Source organism: Neltuma alba, unplaced genomic scaffold (genome assembly GCF_004799145.2).
Source record: "Neltuma alba isolate B1F8T4 unplaced genomic scaffold, ASM479914v2 tig00003253_pilon, whole genome shotgun sequence".
Lineage (NCBI taxonomy): Eukaryota > Viridiplantae > Streptophyta > Magnoliopsida > Fabales > Fabaceae > Neltuma > Neltuma alba.
The window spans coordinates 22,051-36,869 of NW_021633209.1; the positions used below are offsets into that span (position 1 = coordinate 22,051).

The 14,819-nt window shown below is 32.6% G+C and overlaps 2 protein-coding genes across 4 annotated transcripts; one reads left to right on the forward strand and one right to left on the reverse strand.

The window, feature by feature from the left end:
* Nucleotides 1–519: 519 nt before the first annotated feature.
* On the forward strand, nucleotides 520–3,171 carry LOC114741069 (uncharacterized). 3 transcript variants are annotated; one of them, XR_003739747.1, is made up of 3 exons: nucleotides 520–1,123; nucleotides 2,202–2,267; nucleotides 2,815–3,171. XR_003739747.1 is itself a non-coding variant. In XM_028929331.1 (2 exons), exon 1 carries the CDS (start codon nucleotides 632–634, stop codon nucleotides 1,118–1,120), a length of 489 nt encoding a protein of 162 aa, XP_028785164.1. In that variant the 5' UTR covers nucleotides 520–631; the 3' UTR covers nucleotides 1,121–1,123; nucleotides 2,815–3,171. The 3 variants fall into 3 exon arrangements, 2 of the variants coding, with proteins under 2 accessions (XP_028785164.1, XP_028785163.1); XM_028929331.1 differs by lacking the exon at nucleotides 2,202–2,267; XM_028929330.1 differs by lacking the exon at nucleotides 2,815–3,171 and having other exon boundaries at nucleotides 2,202–2,575.
* Nucleotides 3,172–7,987: 4,816 nt separating this feature from the next.
* On the reverse strand, nucleotides 7,988–10,278 carry LOC114741070 (glutamyl-tRNA reductase 2, chloroplastic-like). The gene is given in 8 exon segments (XM_028929333.1): nucleotides 7,988–8,567; nucleotides 8,570–8,815; nucleotides 8,818–8,877; nucleotides 8,880–9,219; nucleotides 9,347–9,454; nucleotides 9,456–9,527; nucleotides 9,529–9,590; nucleotides 10,113–10,278. Coding segments are annotated over 8 exon segments (1,407 nt in total). The 5' UTR covers nucleotides 10,165–10,278; the 3' UTR covers nucleotides 7,988–8,100.
* Between the last annotated feature and the right edge of the window lie 4,541 nt (nucleotides 10,279–14,819).

Consider the following 14,819-nt stretch of genomic DNA (forward strand, 5'->3'; position numbering starts at 1 on the left):
TCTTATATATATATTTTTTAAGATAGTCCATCTAATAATGATAGTTTAACCAATAAACTTGATTAGCAAAGATATTTTAAAAAAATAATACTTATTTATTACAAATAATTAACTTAATTTATTTTTTTAATTTAAAATTTTAGTTTGGTCCCTTAACTTTAAAAAGTATATTTTTAGTTCTTTAAGCTAAAAATTGTTAGTCTTAAATGACATTTTTTTATAACAATTAGAGTTGTTTTGAATATTAAACTTAATATGTTAGTATTTAGTAATGTTTTATTAGCATTCAAGAGTTTACTATCATAAGTTTTTGTTAAAAATTTTAGGATTAGAAGACTAAAAATTTATTTTTAAAAATTAAAAAATTAAAAAAATACTTTAATTTTTAATTTATTTAAATTAGTTAATTAATTTTTATATTTAACAGCGGAGGGCTAAAACATAATGTGGGCCCACCACACCATATTTTTTCCCCTCTTCTCCTGTGCAACAATTCACAAATTGTTTTGGCCAAAAAACAAAAATTCACAAATTGGATTACTCATTGTTCCTTTATCTTCCCCTTTCGATTTCGAAGGGTTTTGAATCTTTTGATCGATCTCCTCAGTAGTTTCTCTCCGATCAACGTCAAATGGCTATTCTCACAGTCCAACTCTTCTCTCCCAAATTCTCTAACTCCTCTTCAACGAATCTCCTCATCCACAACCACAAGCTCAGAACCACCCGAGTCTGGTGCACCCGCGGCTTCAGCGACGCGTCGCTTGCATCGGAGCTCGCCGCCAAAGTCGCCAAGATCAATTCCGACTTGCTTAAGACGGAGGAGGCCATGAAGAAGAGCCGAGAGATTCTCTTCGGAGAGTTGTGCGAGTATCTTGGCTTGAAGGAAGACGAGGTGAAGCACAAGTGGAGGAAAATCGACGGAGAAGAGAAATCGGCTTTGATCAAAGCGTTTTTGGAAAAGTGGGGTTCGAATTTTCACCCCTTATCTGCGAGGTCTGCGAAGGAGATGATGGAGGAGTATTTGCATGAAGAGAACGATTCTTCGTCTGTGAAATCATCTTCTGATTCTTCTGCGTTCTTGTTTCCTGGATTGAAGAGGTTGATGGGGTTTTCTCAATAGCAAGTAAGTGAAGAAAAATCACGGTGTTTTTGTTGTTTATTGATCAAAATTTGATAGATGAGAATGAAAGGCGTATTTTTTATAAATTAGATTGCTAACTTGCCAAGAGCATAAATTGATGGGTTAACTTTAATGTGAAGTTTCCGGTTAAAAGAGGAAACTTTAATACAAAGAGAATCTACGTGTCACGCCTTAGTTGAGTTTTATGGATTGTTATCCCGTCTCCTATTTCTTATAGCGACTCTTTAAAAATTAAAAATTCAGTTTTATCTTTTTGTGCCGTCTATTGTTTCTCCCCATGTATTACTATTCATTGATTTTATATCATTTTAAAAAAAAAGATGCTAACAGTAACCTTTTTTTTTCCTGAAGCATCCAACTTGAAAAGTTTAGGATACTAAAATCGAAATGGATTTAAACCTTATCTCTTAATTGGAGTGGTACAAATTCTGAAAGCCTTGGTCTCCAGTAGCAATCCCATTGTTCTTCAAGTTCGTGAAACAGCAAAGATATTGGTCATTTCGTGCAAAACTAGCATCTCTTATCTGTCAAAGTACTCTATCTGTATTGTCTTCTATTCTGATTTAAGTAGCTAGAACAATGACCTCTATTCTGAATAAGGAATCTAGATATTTGTTACCAATAACTAGTGGGAACTCTGTGGTGCACTAAGTAGAGAGACATATTGAAGTTTTTTATACTTAAATATAGACAAAATGCAAAGACAGTTTTTATCATGCCAAGAGTTTAGCAGGCACCTTCTACGACATTCTTGATAAGGCCACATTATAAAAATGTCTCTCTTAACTCTCGGAGATTAGCATATTCGCACAGTTTGGGTATTTAATTCGGTGCACGCAAGTGAATAACTTACCTTTGAGCGTGATGGAGGTAAGTTGGTTGAGATGCGCATAAATTGACTAAACGCTTGTTTACAGTATCAAACGCATAATATGGATAGTGAGGGGAGAGAGGAAAAAGTGGAGAGGATCTGTTTTGCATGACTCTAAAGTGGGATTTAAATTTTCTGCTTTACTTAGTCGGTATTATACCATACTGTACTGATAACCTGCTTTGGCAGACTCAGAGCTCTCCTGAAAAATTCCTGGTATATGATTCCTGATGGAGCAAGTGCCTGGTTCATAAGGTACCTATTACTTTTATCATCAAACCCTCCTGCATAAGTAAAACCAGCTATGAGGATTATAGACTGTATATAATGACAAGGATTTTGAAAAATATTGAAGAAACATATGAATCAAATGGGAAAACAATGGGATACACAATACCATGATATTAACAAGTTGTTTCAGTTGTTCACTCCACTGGTCTTGTGGAATGTGGAACAAAATTGATGAAAACTAGAGGAGCCCTGTACATTACACGGTCTTAGAAAACTGTTCACAGTTTGTAAATAGTGCTACTTGTTGTAAATTCAAGATCTTAAATTGATGATACTGGTGTTGATTTTTTTAAGGCATCCAGCTCTATATGCGAAGCAACAACCCCTTGATTTGAATGAAATTTTGCATGAGAATTTCGAAATCCCAATTCGAACATAATAATAATGGAATAGAGGTGCAAAACGTAATGCAAAGTGGATTGTTTTGGTGTCTTGTGATTTGTTAACAGTAAATTACAGAGAGAAACTGTGCCATTCATGCTTATAGTCTGGTTTGTGCGAAATTTTACAGATACATGGATTTGGATTTGTGAGCAAATTTGCTTGGTAAGCTCTTTAGCTGTCGTCTGATAAATTGGGGAGACATCATCTCAGAATAAAGGGAACTCCTAAGCACTCCTTCAAACAAGAGGCAATCTATTCCTTCATCTTTTGTTCCTTTGTAGCTACAAGTTCATGCACAATTTAATTGTAAAGTATTAGCTTTGTTCCATTTTAGAACTCAACGAGCTTTAAATGAATCTTAAGCTCAAGATTTGAACATATTAAGGATTCCCATGTTGGTTAGAGCTAGGTTGGAAAAAAATTGTACATATATAATAAATATTTATTAAATTAATGGTTTAAAGTTTTGGAGATGAAAGCGGTATCAAGTCAACTTGTGTACTTAACGTCAAATTCCAATGAAATATGAAGTCTAGAGGATTTCAATCGTAGTTTGAAGCTCCTCCAAGTTCCAAAAATGATGTTAAGAGATAATCCAATAATTATGTTAACAAAGTTGTTGCCGGCAGAAAAATAGGCTTGTAGCTTTGTCTTGATGGCAGGACTCATTTTATATTTCTGTTGATGTGAAAATTTCAATTCGAGATGCAGAACGAGACAAGTTCTTCTACATATTTATTTTTTGTACTATAAAAGCACGTTTAAAACTATGGTTTGATTTCTATCCAAATACCTTAATCTATCTTGGGAATTAGGAAAGTATCCCATATCTGCCTGTTGATTTCTTTTTGAAGGCATTTCTTCATGGCACTTGGACTACACGAGTATTAGGTCTTCAGTTTTCTTTGTGCTCAGGAATCAAAGCCCGGACACTTTTACCACCTTCAAGTTTAAATATAAGATTTACGCAGAGGGTTTATTTTGCTCTTAAATACTTTCAAATTTATAAATAGCCTTATTGATTGCGCATAATAAGGGATTTCCCATTAATGCATAAATGATGTACATAATCTAGAAAGAACATTATAAAAAAAAATCAATACACATTTCTTACAAATGATTTGACTTATATTTTTAATGTCGTCACAAATTAGTTATTTAGCTCTTATATTAATGATCTAGTATAAGATAAACCTCAAATATCAAATAACTCATTTCATCTCAAGTTAACGTATAAATTATACTTTTTTTTCACTGTTATTTTTTTCTTTTTAAATACCTGAATAGAATATGATGTTCAAATTATATCTACGTGAATACATGGATAAGATGGAATTAATTAAGTAGATGTAGCGACAAATAAATGATAAAGAGTACTCTAAGAAATTCATAAACTGAAAATGTTCAAAAACAATTTAAAAAAAAAAATCTCCAACAATTGTTTATACAATTTTTAAGAATGATTATCTACAGGCATCGAATATCTACATAAAGGACATAGATGACTAATTTTTAGCCACTTAACAATACAATTATGATGAAAAACATGCTGACATGGCATCATAGAAACATCTTCATCATCACAGAACTCTTCACAACAAATACAACACTCCTTGATGATCTTCTCATTTGGATCATTCTCATTATCTCCTTCAAGCTTCCTTTTGTTGAGTGATTGAATGCCTTCTTCGCACGTCGGAATCATTCTTATCTCATAATCATTCATAACAACATCTACGAGGTTGATGTTCCTATGCAATTCAACAACAACATCAACAGCAAGAGGAATCGCGATGAAACAATCCTCAAAACGAGAAGGGTAAGGATGATTATCATCGTTCTCGAGACATCGTCGAGCGTGATCGATGATCTCAGGGATCAACAGATCGAGCACTCGAGGTTCGAGGAGATTGTGGGAGAGGTTTCTTCGCAGAAAACTCGAACCGTTCTGGAAAAACTCTTTGATTGAGATGTAATGGGAAGAAAGCGGCAATGATGGAATATTGATCATATGACCAACACCATGAGAACAACGTTGCATGAGCCGAACACAAAGCTTGATCTCAAAATTTAACATTGTAGCTTTGTGGTATTGAGCAGATATGTTTTGGAAGGCTTCAGGAGTAGAAGGTTTATCAGAAACACGATAATAGCACGTTGCAGTGAGGGTGGACATGATTGATACAATGGGAATTTGTGAGTTGATTGAGAGAATGCCAATGGGGTGGCTGTGTGTGTGTGTTTATATATTATACATATATTATAGGCTCTAAGTTTAATATATATATATATATATATATATATATTGAAAAGATTTTTTAAGATAAAGTTTATGAAGAGAAAGATATGATTATTAGTTTTAAGATAACATGATAAAATCAAGAGAACGGTTAATCTAAGTGATATATTTGTTTTTTTGTTGTTTATAAATTTTTATTAATTGGTGCGTAACAACTAACAAATACTAAGTATGTTGTTATCCTTTTTCTTTTGCAAACGATGAATTTTTTTTTTGAAAAATTTTAAAATCTGATTATTCATTATTATTTATCATGAAAATTCTAAAGGAAAGATTGTCTATAGTAATTTTTTTTTTGTTTTCGGGCAATTCATTAACTCAAATTAATTATTATTCATCCAAATATCTAATATGAATATTACATGACAATAGGCTTACAAATAAGCAGAGGTAGAAAACTCTAGAATTACTTAAATTAATGACTAAATCCTAAGCAGAAAAGGAAATTTAAAACAAATGACTTTTAAGAATAGCTTGATAATCAAGATAAAATAATTTAGATTACACATACAAATGGATCTAATCATTGATGACAGGGATGATAGAATCCCTTTAACATATTTTATTTGATTATCTCTTCATCAATACCTCGACAAAATAAGTAAGTTCCTGCTTTTAAGAAACAACAAATACAAAATAGGAAGCTACAAAAGAGAAAAATAACTAAAATAAATCTAATTCTAATTAATATCATACAAGCCATTCTTACTGCTTCATGAGCCTTCTAAATAGATGTTCATTTTACTATTCATTTTCATAAACATAAACACTAAAAAAAAAAAGTGATAAGCAACGGAAGTTTTTATTTAGCAATGATTAGTGATGGGACAGAATTAATAATAGAATGTTTCCATTGCTACTTTGTGGCCAATCTAATTTTTTTCTCAAAATTAAAATGCCATGTGGTGCCTCTACCAGCCACCACCTCATCACCAGTGATGATTACAGGCCACCTCTACACGTCACTGTCACCTCACCTATGTCGTCATGTGTCACCATCTCACCTTCATGCGTCGCTAAAATTTAGTGATGGAAGAACTCTGTGGCTAAATTTAGTGACAAAATTTTCGTCAATAATTTGCCAGAAATTAAAGACGGAATAATTTTTTGTCGCTAATTAATGAAATCATCTTTTTAAGCATTTATTTAGGTTTGAACAAGGTTGAATCATGTTCTCAAACTCTCACATACTATTATGGCATGCATTTAGGCCCCAATCTTGCATTTAATAAAGTGCTTTTTTCCCACTTGTATTTCCACAGTGTAATTCCTAAAATACCCTTATACAGTGTCTAAAATACTAAATTACCGATAATGGTCTCTTTGCTGTGGGTTCTATAATTGATGTATTATTTTTTATTTAAAAAAAGATTGGCTGTATAGATATGGAATGCTTTGATATTTGATTAGTGTCTGTGTTTGTTGATTTTGTTTCTGCCTCTCCATGCTTTGATATTTGTGGGGTTTCTCTGGTAAATTTGAGCAACTTAAGTCCCGTAGTTGTTAGTTGATTTATAAAAGGTGGTGGTTGCTTTGTCTTGAGTTTTTATGCTCTTAAGGCTACATAGGTCCATTAGGTTCATGGTTTTGCTGTTATTTCCTTTCGCGTCACTATTTCGTAAGTAAATCAGAATGCAACATTTTGTAGGATTAAACGAACTCTTTTTTTCATAGTGATTATATTAATTCTTCCGTTTTGGAATATAATGTTGGGAGGCCATGACATTGAAAATAAAGATGGTTTAAAGCAATTGATCTTCAGGAGTGATTAAGAGATCAGATCAGGAGTAAGTGGTATTGGAGCCAATTTTTTCTGAGAGCTAGGGATTAAATTAAAAAATGAAGAAAATGTTGGTTTAAATAAATATTTAATTTGTTTAATTTCTGGTGTTTAAATATAATAAATATTTTGTTATCCCTTCTTGGAAAAGATGAAATGTTTTTTTAAAAAATTGCAGTATTTATCGATAATTATTCCCATGAAATCAAGAAATTTTTTAAGGAAAATTTGGTAAAAAATCAGTAAATTTAAAAATTTAATTGGCTAAAAAGACCTTAATTTGAGCGAATGTAAGTATGATCCGTAAGTGTAACATATCTATATTGCACACAGTAGAAGATATGTTGTACGCATGGATCATACTTATACTGCTCAAATTTAGATCCTTTTAACCAATTAAATTTTCAGTAGTGCTTTTTTTTTTTTTACCAATTTCCCCAAATTTTATAGTTTTTTTTTGGCTTTCATTACCCTTTATATCTTTTTTGTACTATTATAATTGTAAGGACGAGAGATTTTTAAAAATATTGGTTTTGATAAATATTTTTTCTAAATTTTATTCCCAATCTTAATTTTTAAAAGCAAGACTTGTGAAAAATGTTAAATTATATATTATGGTGATATATAACAGACCATTTAGTATGTTTACCCAACATTTTATAAGCTTAATAACCCATTTAAAATATTTAAAGCTGTGTTAGCAAAAAAAATTTGAATGTCTTTTTAACAATTTTTAAAATTCAATTACTTAAATATAAGTCTTGCCCATGCCTTATAGTCATGACATGTTACCCTTTTGCAATTAACAATAAAAATTATTAGTAATTTGGCTTATTATAAGTAGTAAGAACTCTCATTTCTTAAGAAATACTCTTCGGTCTTAAATATAAGATCCATTTTAGTGTAAATTACATTAGAAAATGGGTGTTATATTTAGAATCGAAGAAATACTATTTAAAAATATAAAAAAAAAAGCCTGGAGTACAAAAAAACCGCCAAAACCAGATACACAATAACAATATTATCATCAATTATTTTAATTACAAGATCTGTAATCTTTAGTACAAATTAACTCGAAAAGTATTTAGTTCCCCTGGAGGATCATGAATCGTGAATGACTCTCCAATGCCAAATTAACTCGAAAGTATGGGCACAAGTCCAATTATCCAGTGCCTGACAATACCTTTGACTATACAAGCTTATCCAGTAAGCCTCAATGAATGGTATAACACATAATTAAAAGAATAAGCCTCCAGAAAACAAATCTCTCAGTATCTCACCAAGTTCCGACCAATTTGAATCAAGTGTGGAAGTGTGCAAAAGAAGAAATCCGTCTACTTCTTAGTTCGTTCCATCTTTACTTTAATCTTCTCTTCCAACAAGGACACTTCTGTCTCAAGATCAAACATTCTGTTTAGAGCACGCATATTTTCAAGTACTTCGCTCAGTGAACGATCATCATTTCCATCACACCTCAGGTGTTGCATAGGACCGTGAAGCAGCTTCTTCACTATGCTCATACTGAGGTCATAAATGGCTTCTTTCTGCTTCTTTGAAATGTCACCCCCCATCTTGGACAAGCATTTCTCCATCTCAGAGGCTCTGATCCTTTCAACATAGGCTCTAAATTTCTTGATGGTGGGAACAGTTTCAAGTGAGTCTTTCCAAGCTTCAAACTTGTTCAATTCTAAGATAATTTCACGGGCTTCAGCGGCTTTCTGAAGCCTGTCCTCCTTGTTAGCTGCAACTACTTCCTGAAGGTCATCCACATTGTAGAGTTGTGCAGTATCCAGACCTGACCAGGTTCCACATTCCTAGGAACAGATATGTCAACGAAAAGCCTTCTTCCCATGCCTTGGTCAACTGGAGGAAGCATTTGCACATTCTCTTTTGAGAATAATGGGGATTCAGATGCAGTGCATGTGAATATCACATCACCTTCAGCAGCACATGCAAGGGTTTCTGAAAGAGGTCTGTACATTATGTCAACACCTTGCAGCTCTTGGCTAATGGCATTGACTCTATCTTCAGTTCTGTTAACAACAATTTCTTGCTTGCACCCTTTGCCACCAAGTGTTTGATCACAAGTTTTCCCATCTTCCCTGCTCCAAAACTACTACTCTGGAATTAGCAAAGGAAGACTCTGGAAGCTTCATGAGAGCCAGTTCCACAGCAGCTGAGCTGACAGAAACTGACCCCGAGGAAATGTTTGTCTCAGCTCTTACTCGCTTTCCAACAGAGATTGCCTGCTTGAACAACCCACTGATTTTCCTATCAAAACCAGCTACTCCTTGCCCAAGTTTTACAACTTGTTTTACCTGAGCAAGAATTTGACCTTCCCCAAGCACAAGAGAATCAAGCCCCGCCGCTACTTCAAACAGATGTTGAGTGGCATCCTTGTTGTATAGCAAAAACCGGTGCTCACAAAGCTCCGCTAATGGAACCCCACTTTGCTGCCAATTAAGAATGACATAACAGTAAGTTCTATTTATCTGTCATGGCACATGATTGTCACTGAAACTGAAAATTAAGAAGTATAGCGTTTCAAGACAGAGCATTTTATATAAAGCAGGTAAGTACCTTTGACATCCACTCAGTCACTTCTTTAACACCACGGTGTTGAGAGAGTGCTACCACATAAATCTCCATTCGGTTACATGTGCTAAGAACAGCAGCTTCTATATGGTTTTAAAGCACAGAGTTCTCTGATGACTTGAGGCCACTGTGCTTCAGGTATTGCAAGTTTCTCACGGATCTCAACGGAGCGGAGCAGTGTGAATGTTAAGCCCTATGACAATGATGCTGCTCCTTTCCTTTGTATACCCTACAAGAGAAAGAAAGCAAACAGGTTAACCCCTCAAATAGAAACACTGATAGATTTCCGCAAGATCTGAAATAAACAGAAAAAACATTATAAACACAAGGAGCTGTATATAATTTCGAGAATTCAACCAAGTAACAGCCCTCGCCTTACCACGGACTCAAACCAAATACCTAACAACCGTTTTGCAAATAATGATATGAACACTTGACAATTAAGTTGGATACGCCAATCAGAATTCGCCATTCTTCTTAGACTAACGATAGTTAAGTCAGTCTTCAATGAGAAGGGAGCCGTACCACGGATCGACATTAGTTCCTAAATTAGAATTTCACGGTAATTTGAAGCGCTTCCATGTTGATGGATCAGTGCATCATCCGAGCTTTTAGCATAAAGCATTAACCATTTTGCAATTACTCACAGAAATATTTTCAAACACTTAACAAGTCCGATAATCAAGCAGAGAAACAACATAAAGCAGAAAGAAAGAATCAATGAAAACATGAGGTGTAAGAGAAGACTCACTGTCAGCCGCGGAAGACTTAAGCAACTCGAGAGCAGAAGGGCCAGAAGGCATGGAATCAATCTCATTTTTCCGAACAAAATTCTCGGAAACAACCTCGCACCTAAGGTTAAACGAAGCAGGCCTCACAGAAACCAGAGCCTTGGAATGCAACGATCTAGAACAAAGCTTAGCCGACGCCGGAGAGAACGGCGTGATACGATGGCAGGAGAGGCCTCAGTGCGGAGAGATCGAGGGAGAGAGGAAGCGGAACCAAGCGCAGCCGCCATCGACGGAGGACGACGGAGGAGAAACGGCAGAGAGAGAAGGACTCGGGAACCCAAAGCGAGAGGAATGGAAGGAGAAGAATGAGAAGGAAAAGGAAACGAACATTCAGAAATGGAGGCTTGAATATACAAATAAAAGGGAAGTGGGTGGGAGGCACGCGGTGACCACATTGTCATATCGTACAGTGAATTCAATTAATATTTGAATGATGCCCTGTTTTTTTGCCTGAATATTTCAATGAATTGAACGCGTGGGTTAATTAGTAAGCACATGGCCCATGCCCATAAAAGGCATAGAGTTGAAAATTGTTAAAATGTTTTAAAAAGGTTGGTTCAATTAACAAGAACTTAATCTTTTGTCCAAAAGAAAGTAATAGATACTTAACCCTTATTTAAAACTTCAAATCCCATTTCTAGTAATCAAGGTATTAAAATCCAATCCAAATCACATAGTGATTGTTTATCATAATTTATGAGTAACTTTTCAACTATGATTTACGAAGTATAAGATAAATATATGATAAAGTTTTATCTTTATTTATATAAAAGTGCTTATAAGCACTCATCTATCGCAAATCCAAATAAGCATAGTTAAATTGGTAAATTAGTCTCTCAACTAGTTAGATTAAAAATTTTGGACAGGTGAATGAGATTGTACTTTAAAGGGTATTTGAGTAAACTCAAAAGTACTTTTCAGAAACATTTTTTCACAAATCGATACAAACTCCTCTATATATTTATTTCGTATATCGTAAAAGCACTTTTAAAGTTATGGTTTTGTTTATACCGAAACACCCTCTAATCAGTCTGAAACAACGTACTTTTTTTGGATTAAAAGAAAATGAAAAAAAAAGGATCTTTCATATTCCTATTTTAATATTTATGTAATTTGTTGAATTACGCATAGCTTATAGATAAACATTCCATTTAGACATTTAGTTATAAATATTTTAACTCTTATATTTTTTTGGCCCTATCTTAACTCTTACAACCTCCTGTAATTATAAAATTTTGTTTGTAATATATTTTTCCGATCTTAAATATAAGACTTATTTTACAGTATAAATTATATTATAAAATAAATCTTATATTTAGAATCAGAAAACTATATACAAAGTCTTGTATTAAAACCTGGATTTTAAGGCTAAAAGTGGACTGCGGGGAGGAGACTAGTCAATAATGAGAGTGGTGCCAAAGCTTTGACTTAGGAAGAACTAAAAGGGCATGAAACGGTGTGAAAGGGCATGTGATGTGAGGCGAGGTGCGTTGTGTCCACACGCTCTCCATCGCCGACCCATTCTAACGTTGAACAGTCAAATACGGAATGCCTCTTGTGAAGCAATTGGCGTTTTGTGACTTTTGGGGTGCGTTTCAAGGTTTATTGGCTGTTCTAACTATGTACCGACCATTAATAACCCATATGACAAATGCCTTTTTAAATCTCATTCAGAATTTTCTCACTGATTTCTAATTTTAAATATTCAAATTAATTAATTTTTAAATGTAAAATCTCAATTCATTTGACTTCTTAAATTTATAATTTTTTATATTATTCTTATTAATTACATATATTAAAAAAGATTTTTATTAATGTGAATTAGATGAGGTATTTTAAATACATCTACACATATTTATCATAAATAATTAGTTTAATTAATTTTTTAAATATTTATAAATTAATTATTTAACTCATATATTTGAAACCTTAAAAAGTACTGATTCAACAGTAAACACCTATGTTTTTGATAAGATGATATTACTACTTTTATTAACTCTCGTTATTTGTTGCTTCTGTTTCTTCATAAAAGGTGGCCGCACATGCTCGGTAAATAAACACAGCCACTGCATCTTTTGTCTTTTACTTCTTAATCAATGAAGAAGACATCGATTTCGAGCACTACCGATTGTCAACGGCATTAAATGTTAAGAACCGAATATACGTTTGGTCGTTAGTAAATAATAAGATACTCTCAAAATATAAGAGCTATTAATTTTTTAAAATTAATTGTATTGATATTCTCAAATAATAATCAAATATAAAAAAGATGCTTGGAATATTTTAGCAATAAACATATTATTTTAACTATTTAACTAATATTACTAATATACTCAAATTAGTCAATTATGTGTTATATTAAGAACCGGCCAGAAGAGTATTATATATTATTTTACTACTACTCCTCCTCCGGTCCTTAATATAGGACCCAATTCTTAAGTTGGTTTGGTCCTAAACATAAGACCCATTTTTTATATTTATTAATTTTTTTTAAATTATCCCTATAGATACTCCCAAACCATAATCAAGTAGAGAAGATGGGAGATGGGGTATTAAGAAAGATGATTATGGTTGTTTAGGAAAAATGTGTCATTTTCTTATAATTAGCTAACTTACCTAACTTCCTTAATCTAATCAAATTAGTTAAATGGGTTATATTAAGGACCGGAGGAATACTATTTAACTTGCTAATCGAAATAAAACGACTTTTTGCATGCCTAAAACGATTTTTGTTGTTTAAAAAAACGATTTTTTTTTTTTTTTCAGTGTATGAAAAAAACAGTAGATGATGGATGGTATTATATTTAATTTATATATAAATATGAAAATGGTTAATCTGCATTCAACATCTGACATATTTTTGAAGGTACATGAACTTTTGGTGTGAGTTAGCATAGCATGCAAGTAGATTGGGAATGTATGGTGGGATGCGATGAATGAAGATCTAGGGTGTGGCGGGAAAAGAAAGAAGAAGCGCGCACACACGCACACATATAGAGAGAGAGAGAGAATGAGACCTTAACTTTTGAGGCCCTTGTGGAAAATTAAAATGAGAAAAGAAATTACGACAATACTCTTAAGGAAATACAATTAGAATCAAGCATATATTATTCAGGATAAAAGATATATAATTAGAATCAGTGATATGCAATTAGGTTATATATGCAACTTAATACATGCAATGTGCAATTAAGATCAAGCGTATACAACCGAAGATCAATAATGTAATTAGGATCAATGATATGCAATAGATCTTATATATAATAAGGCATCCTCGATATGTAATTAGAATCAAACATATGCAATTAGGATCAGTGATATGTAATTAGTCTATATACAACTAGGCATATGTAGTATGCAGTTAGGATTAAACATATATAACTAGAGATCAATGATATGTAATTAGAATCAATGATATGAGATCCTATATGTAGCTAGGCATTCTCACTATGTAGTTAGGATTAAACACATATAACTCGGGAGTAAGGATATGCAATTAGGATCAGTGATATTCAATTAGGTCTTATATGCAACTAGGCATCCTCAATATGTAATTAGGATCAAGCATATGCAACATGAGATCACAAATATGTAATTAGGATTAGTGATATGCAATTAGTATATACAACATGTAATTAGGATCTAGTATATGCAATTGGAGATCAAGGATATATAATTAGGATTAGTAATATGCAATTATATGTAACTAGACGCATGCCATATGTAATTAGGATAAAGCATATGTAACTTAGGATCAAGGATATGCAACTTGGGTTATTTAGTCTTTTTATCCCTCAAGTTTATTGCCATATAAGGTCGGGCCTCATTTTACAATTAACTTTTCAAAATCCCTAATTTTCCCTTATTTCTATGCAATAAGTTTCAGCTCATCATTTCTCATGTACTCCCTGCACAAACAAGGGACATGAATATATCTCACACATTTATTGCTTTTAACTAATATTTTAAAGTGCATGATTTTAGTAGTGGTTTCTTATAATAAGTAATGGAGAGAGTATTAAATATAATCATGAAAATATATACAAATTTATTAAATTTTAACATTTTTAGTAATTATAAATTCACATGTAATTTTAATGACTGAAATCCAAACATGGTCAAATTTCTCAAAGTCACTTACCCCTTGCTTGGATTGTGAGAAAATTAAGGAAGAGAGGACATTAGAGAGGAAAACATGAGTTTTCTATGCTTGGATATGAGAGAAAATATGGGATGAAAGAAAAGTGTGGGGAGAAAATAAGGTGGGTTTCATATCATTTCTCTCATTTTCTCTCCATTTTTTTTCTCAATATATGGAGAGATTTGGGAAGAAAAATAAGATTTTTGTGCCTCTCCATATTTATTTCTTTTATTATATTTAAAAAATTATTCACTTTTTATTTTAATCTTTAAATAGTATTTTTGTTAAATAATTTGGTTTTAAGATATAATAACATGAATAAATATAAACAAAATAAGTTGATTTTAAATTATTTGATAGTGCTAAGTTAGTATAATTTTTCTATTGCAATATTTAATTTGGTTCAATTAAATATGATATATTTTGATAAAGATATTTTAGTCATTTAGATATTTGTTCTTTTTTTCTTCCTATTTTCTTTCATCTATTCAAGCAAGATGGATGATAACATCTTATCATTTTCTAT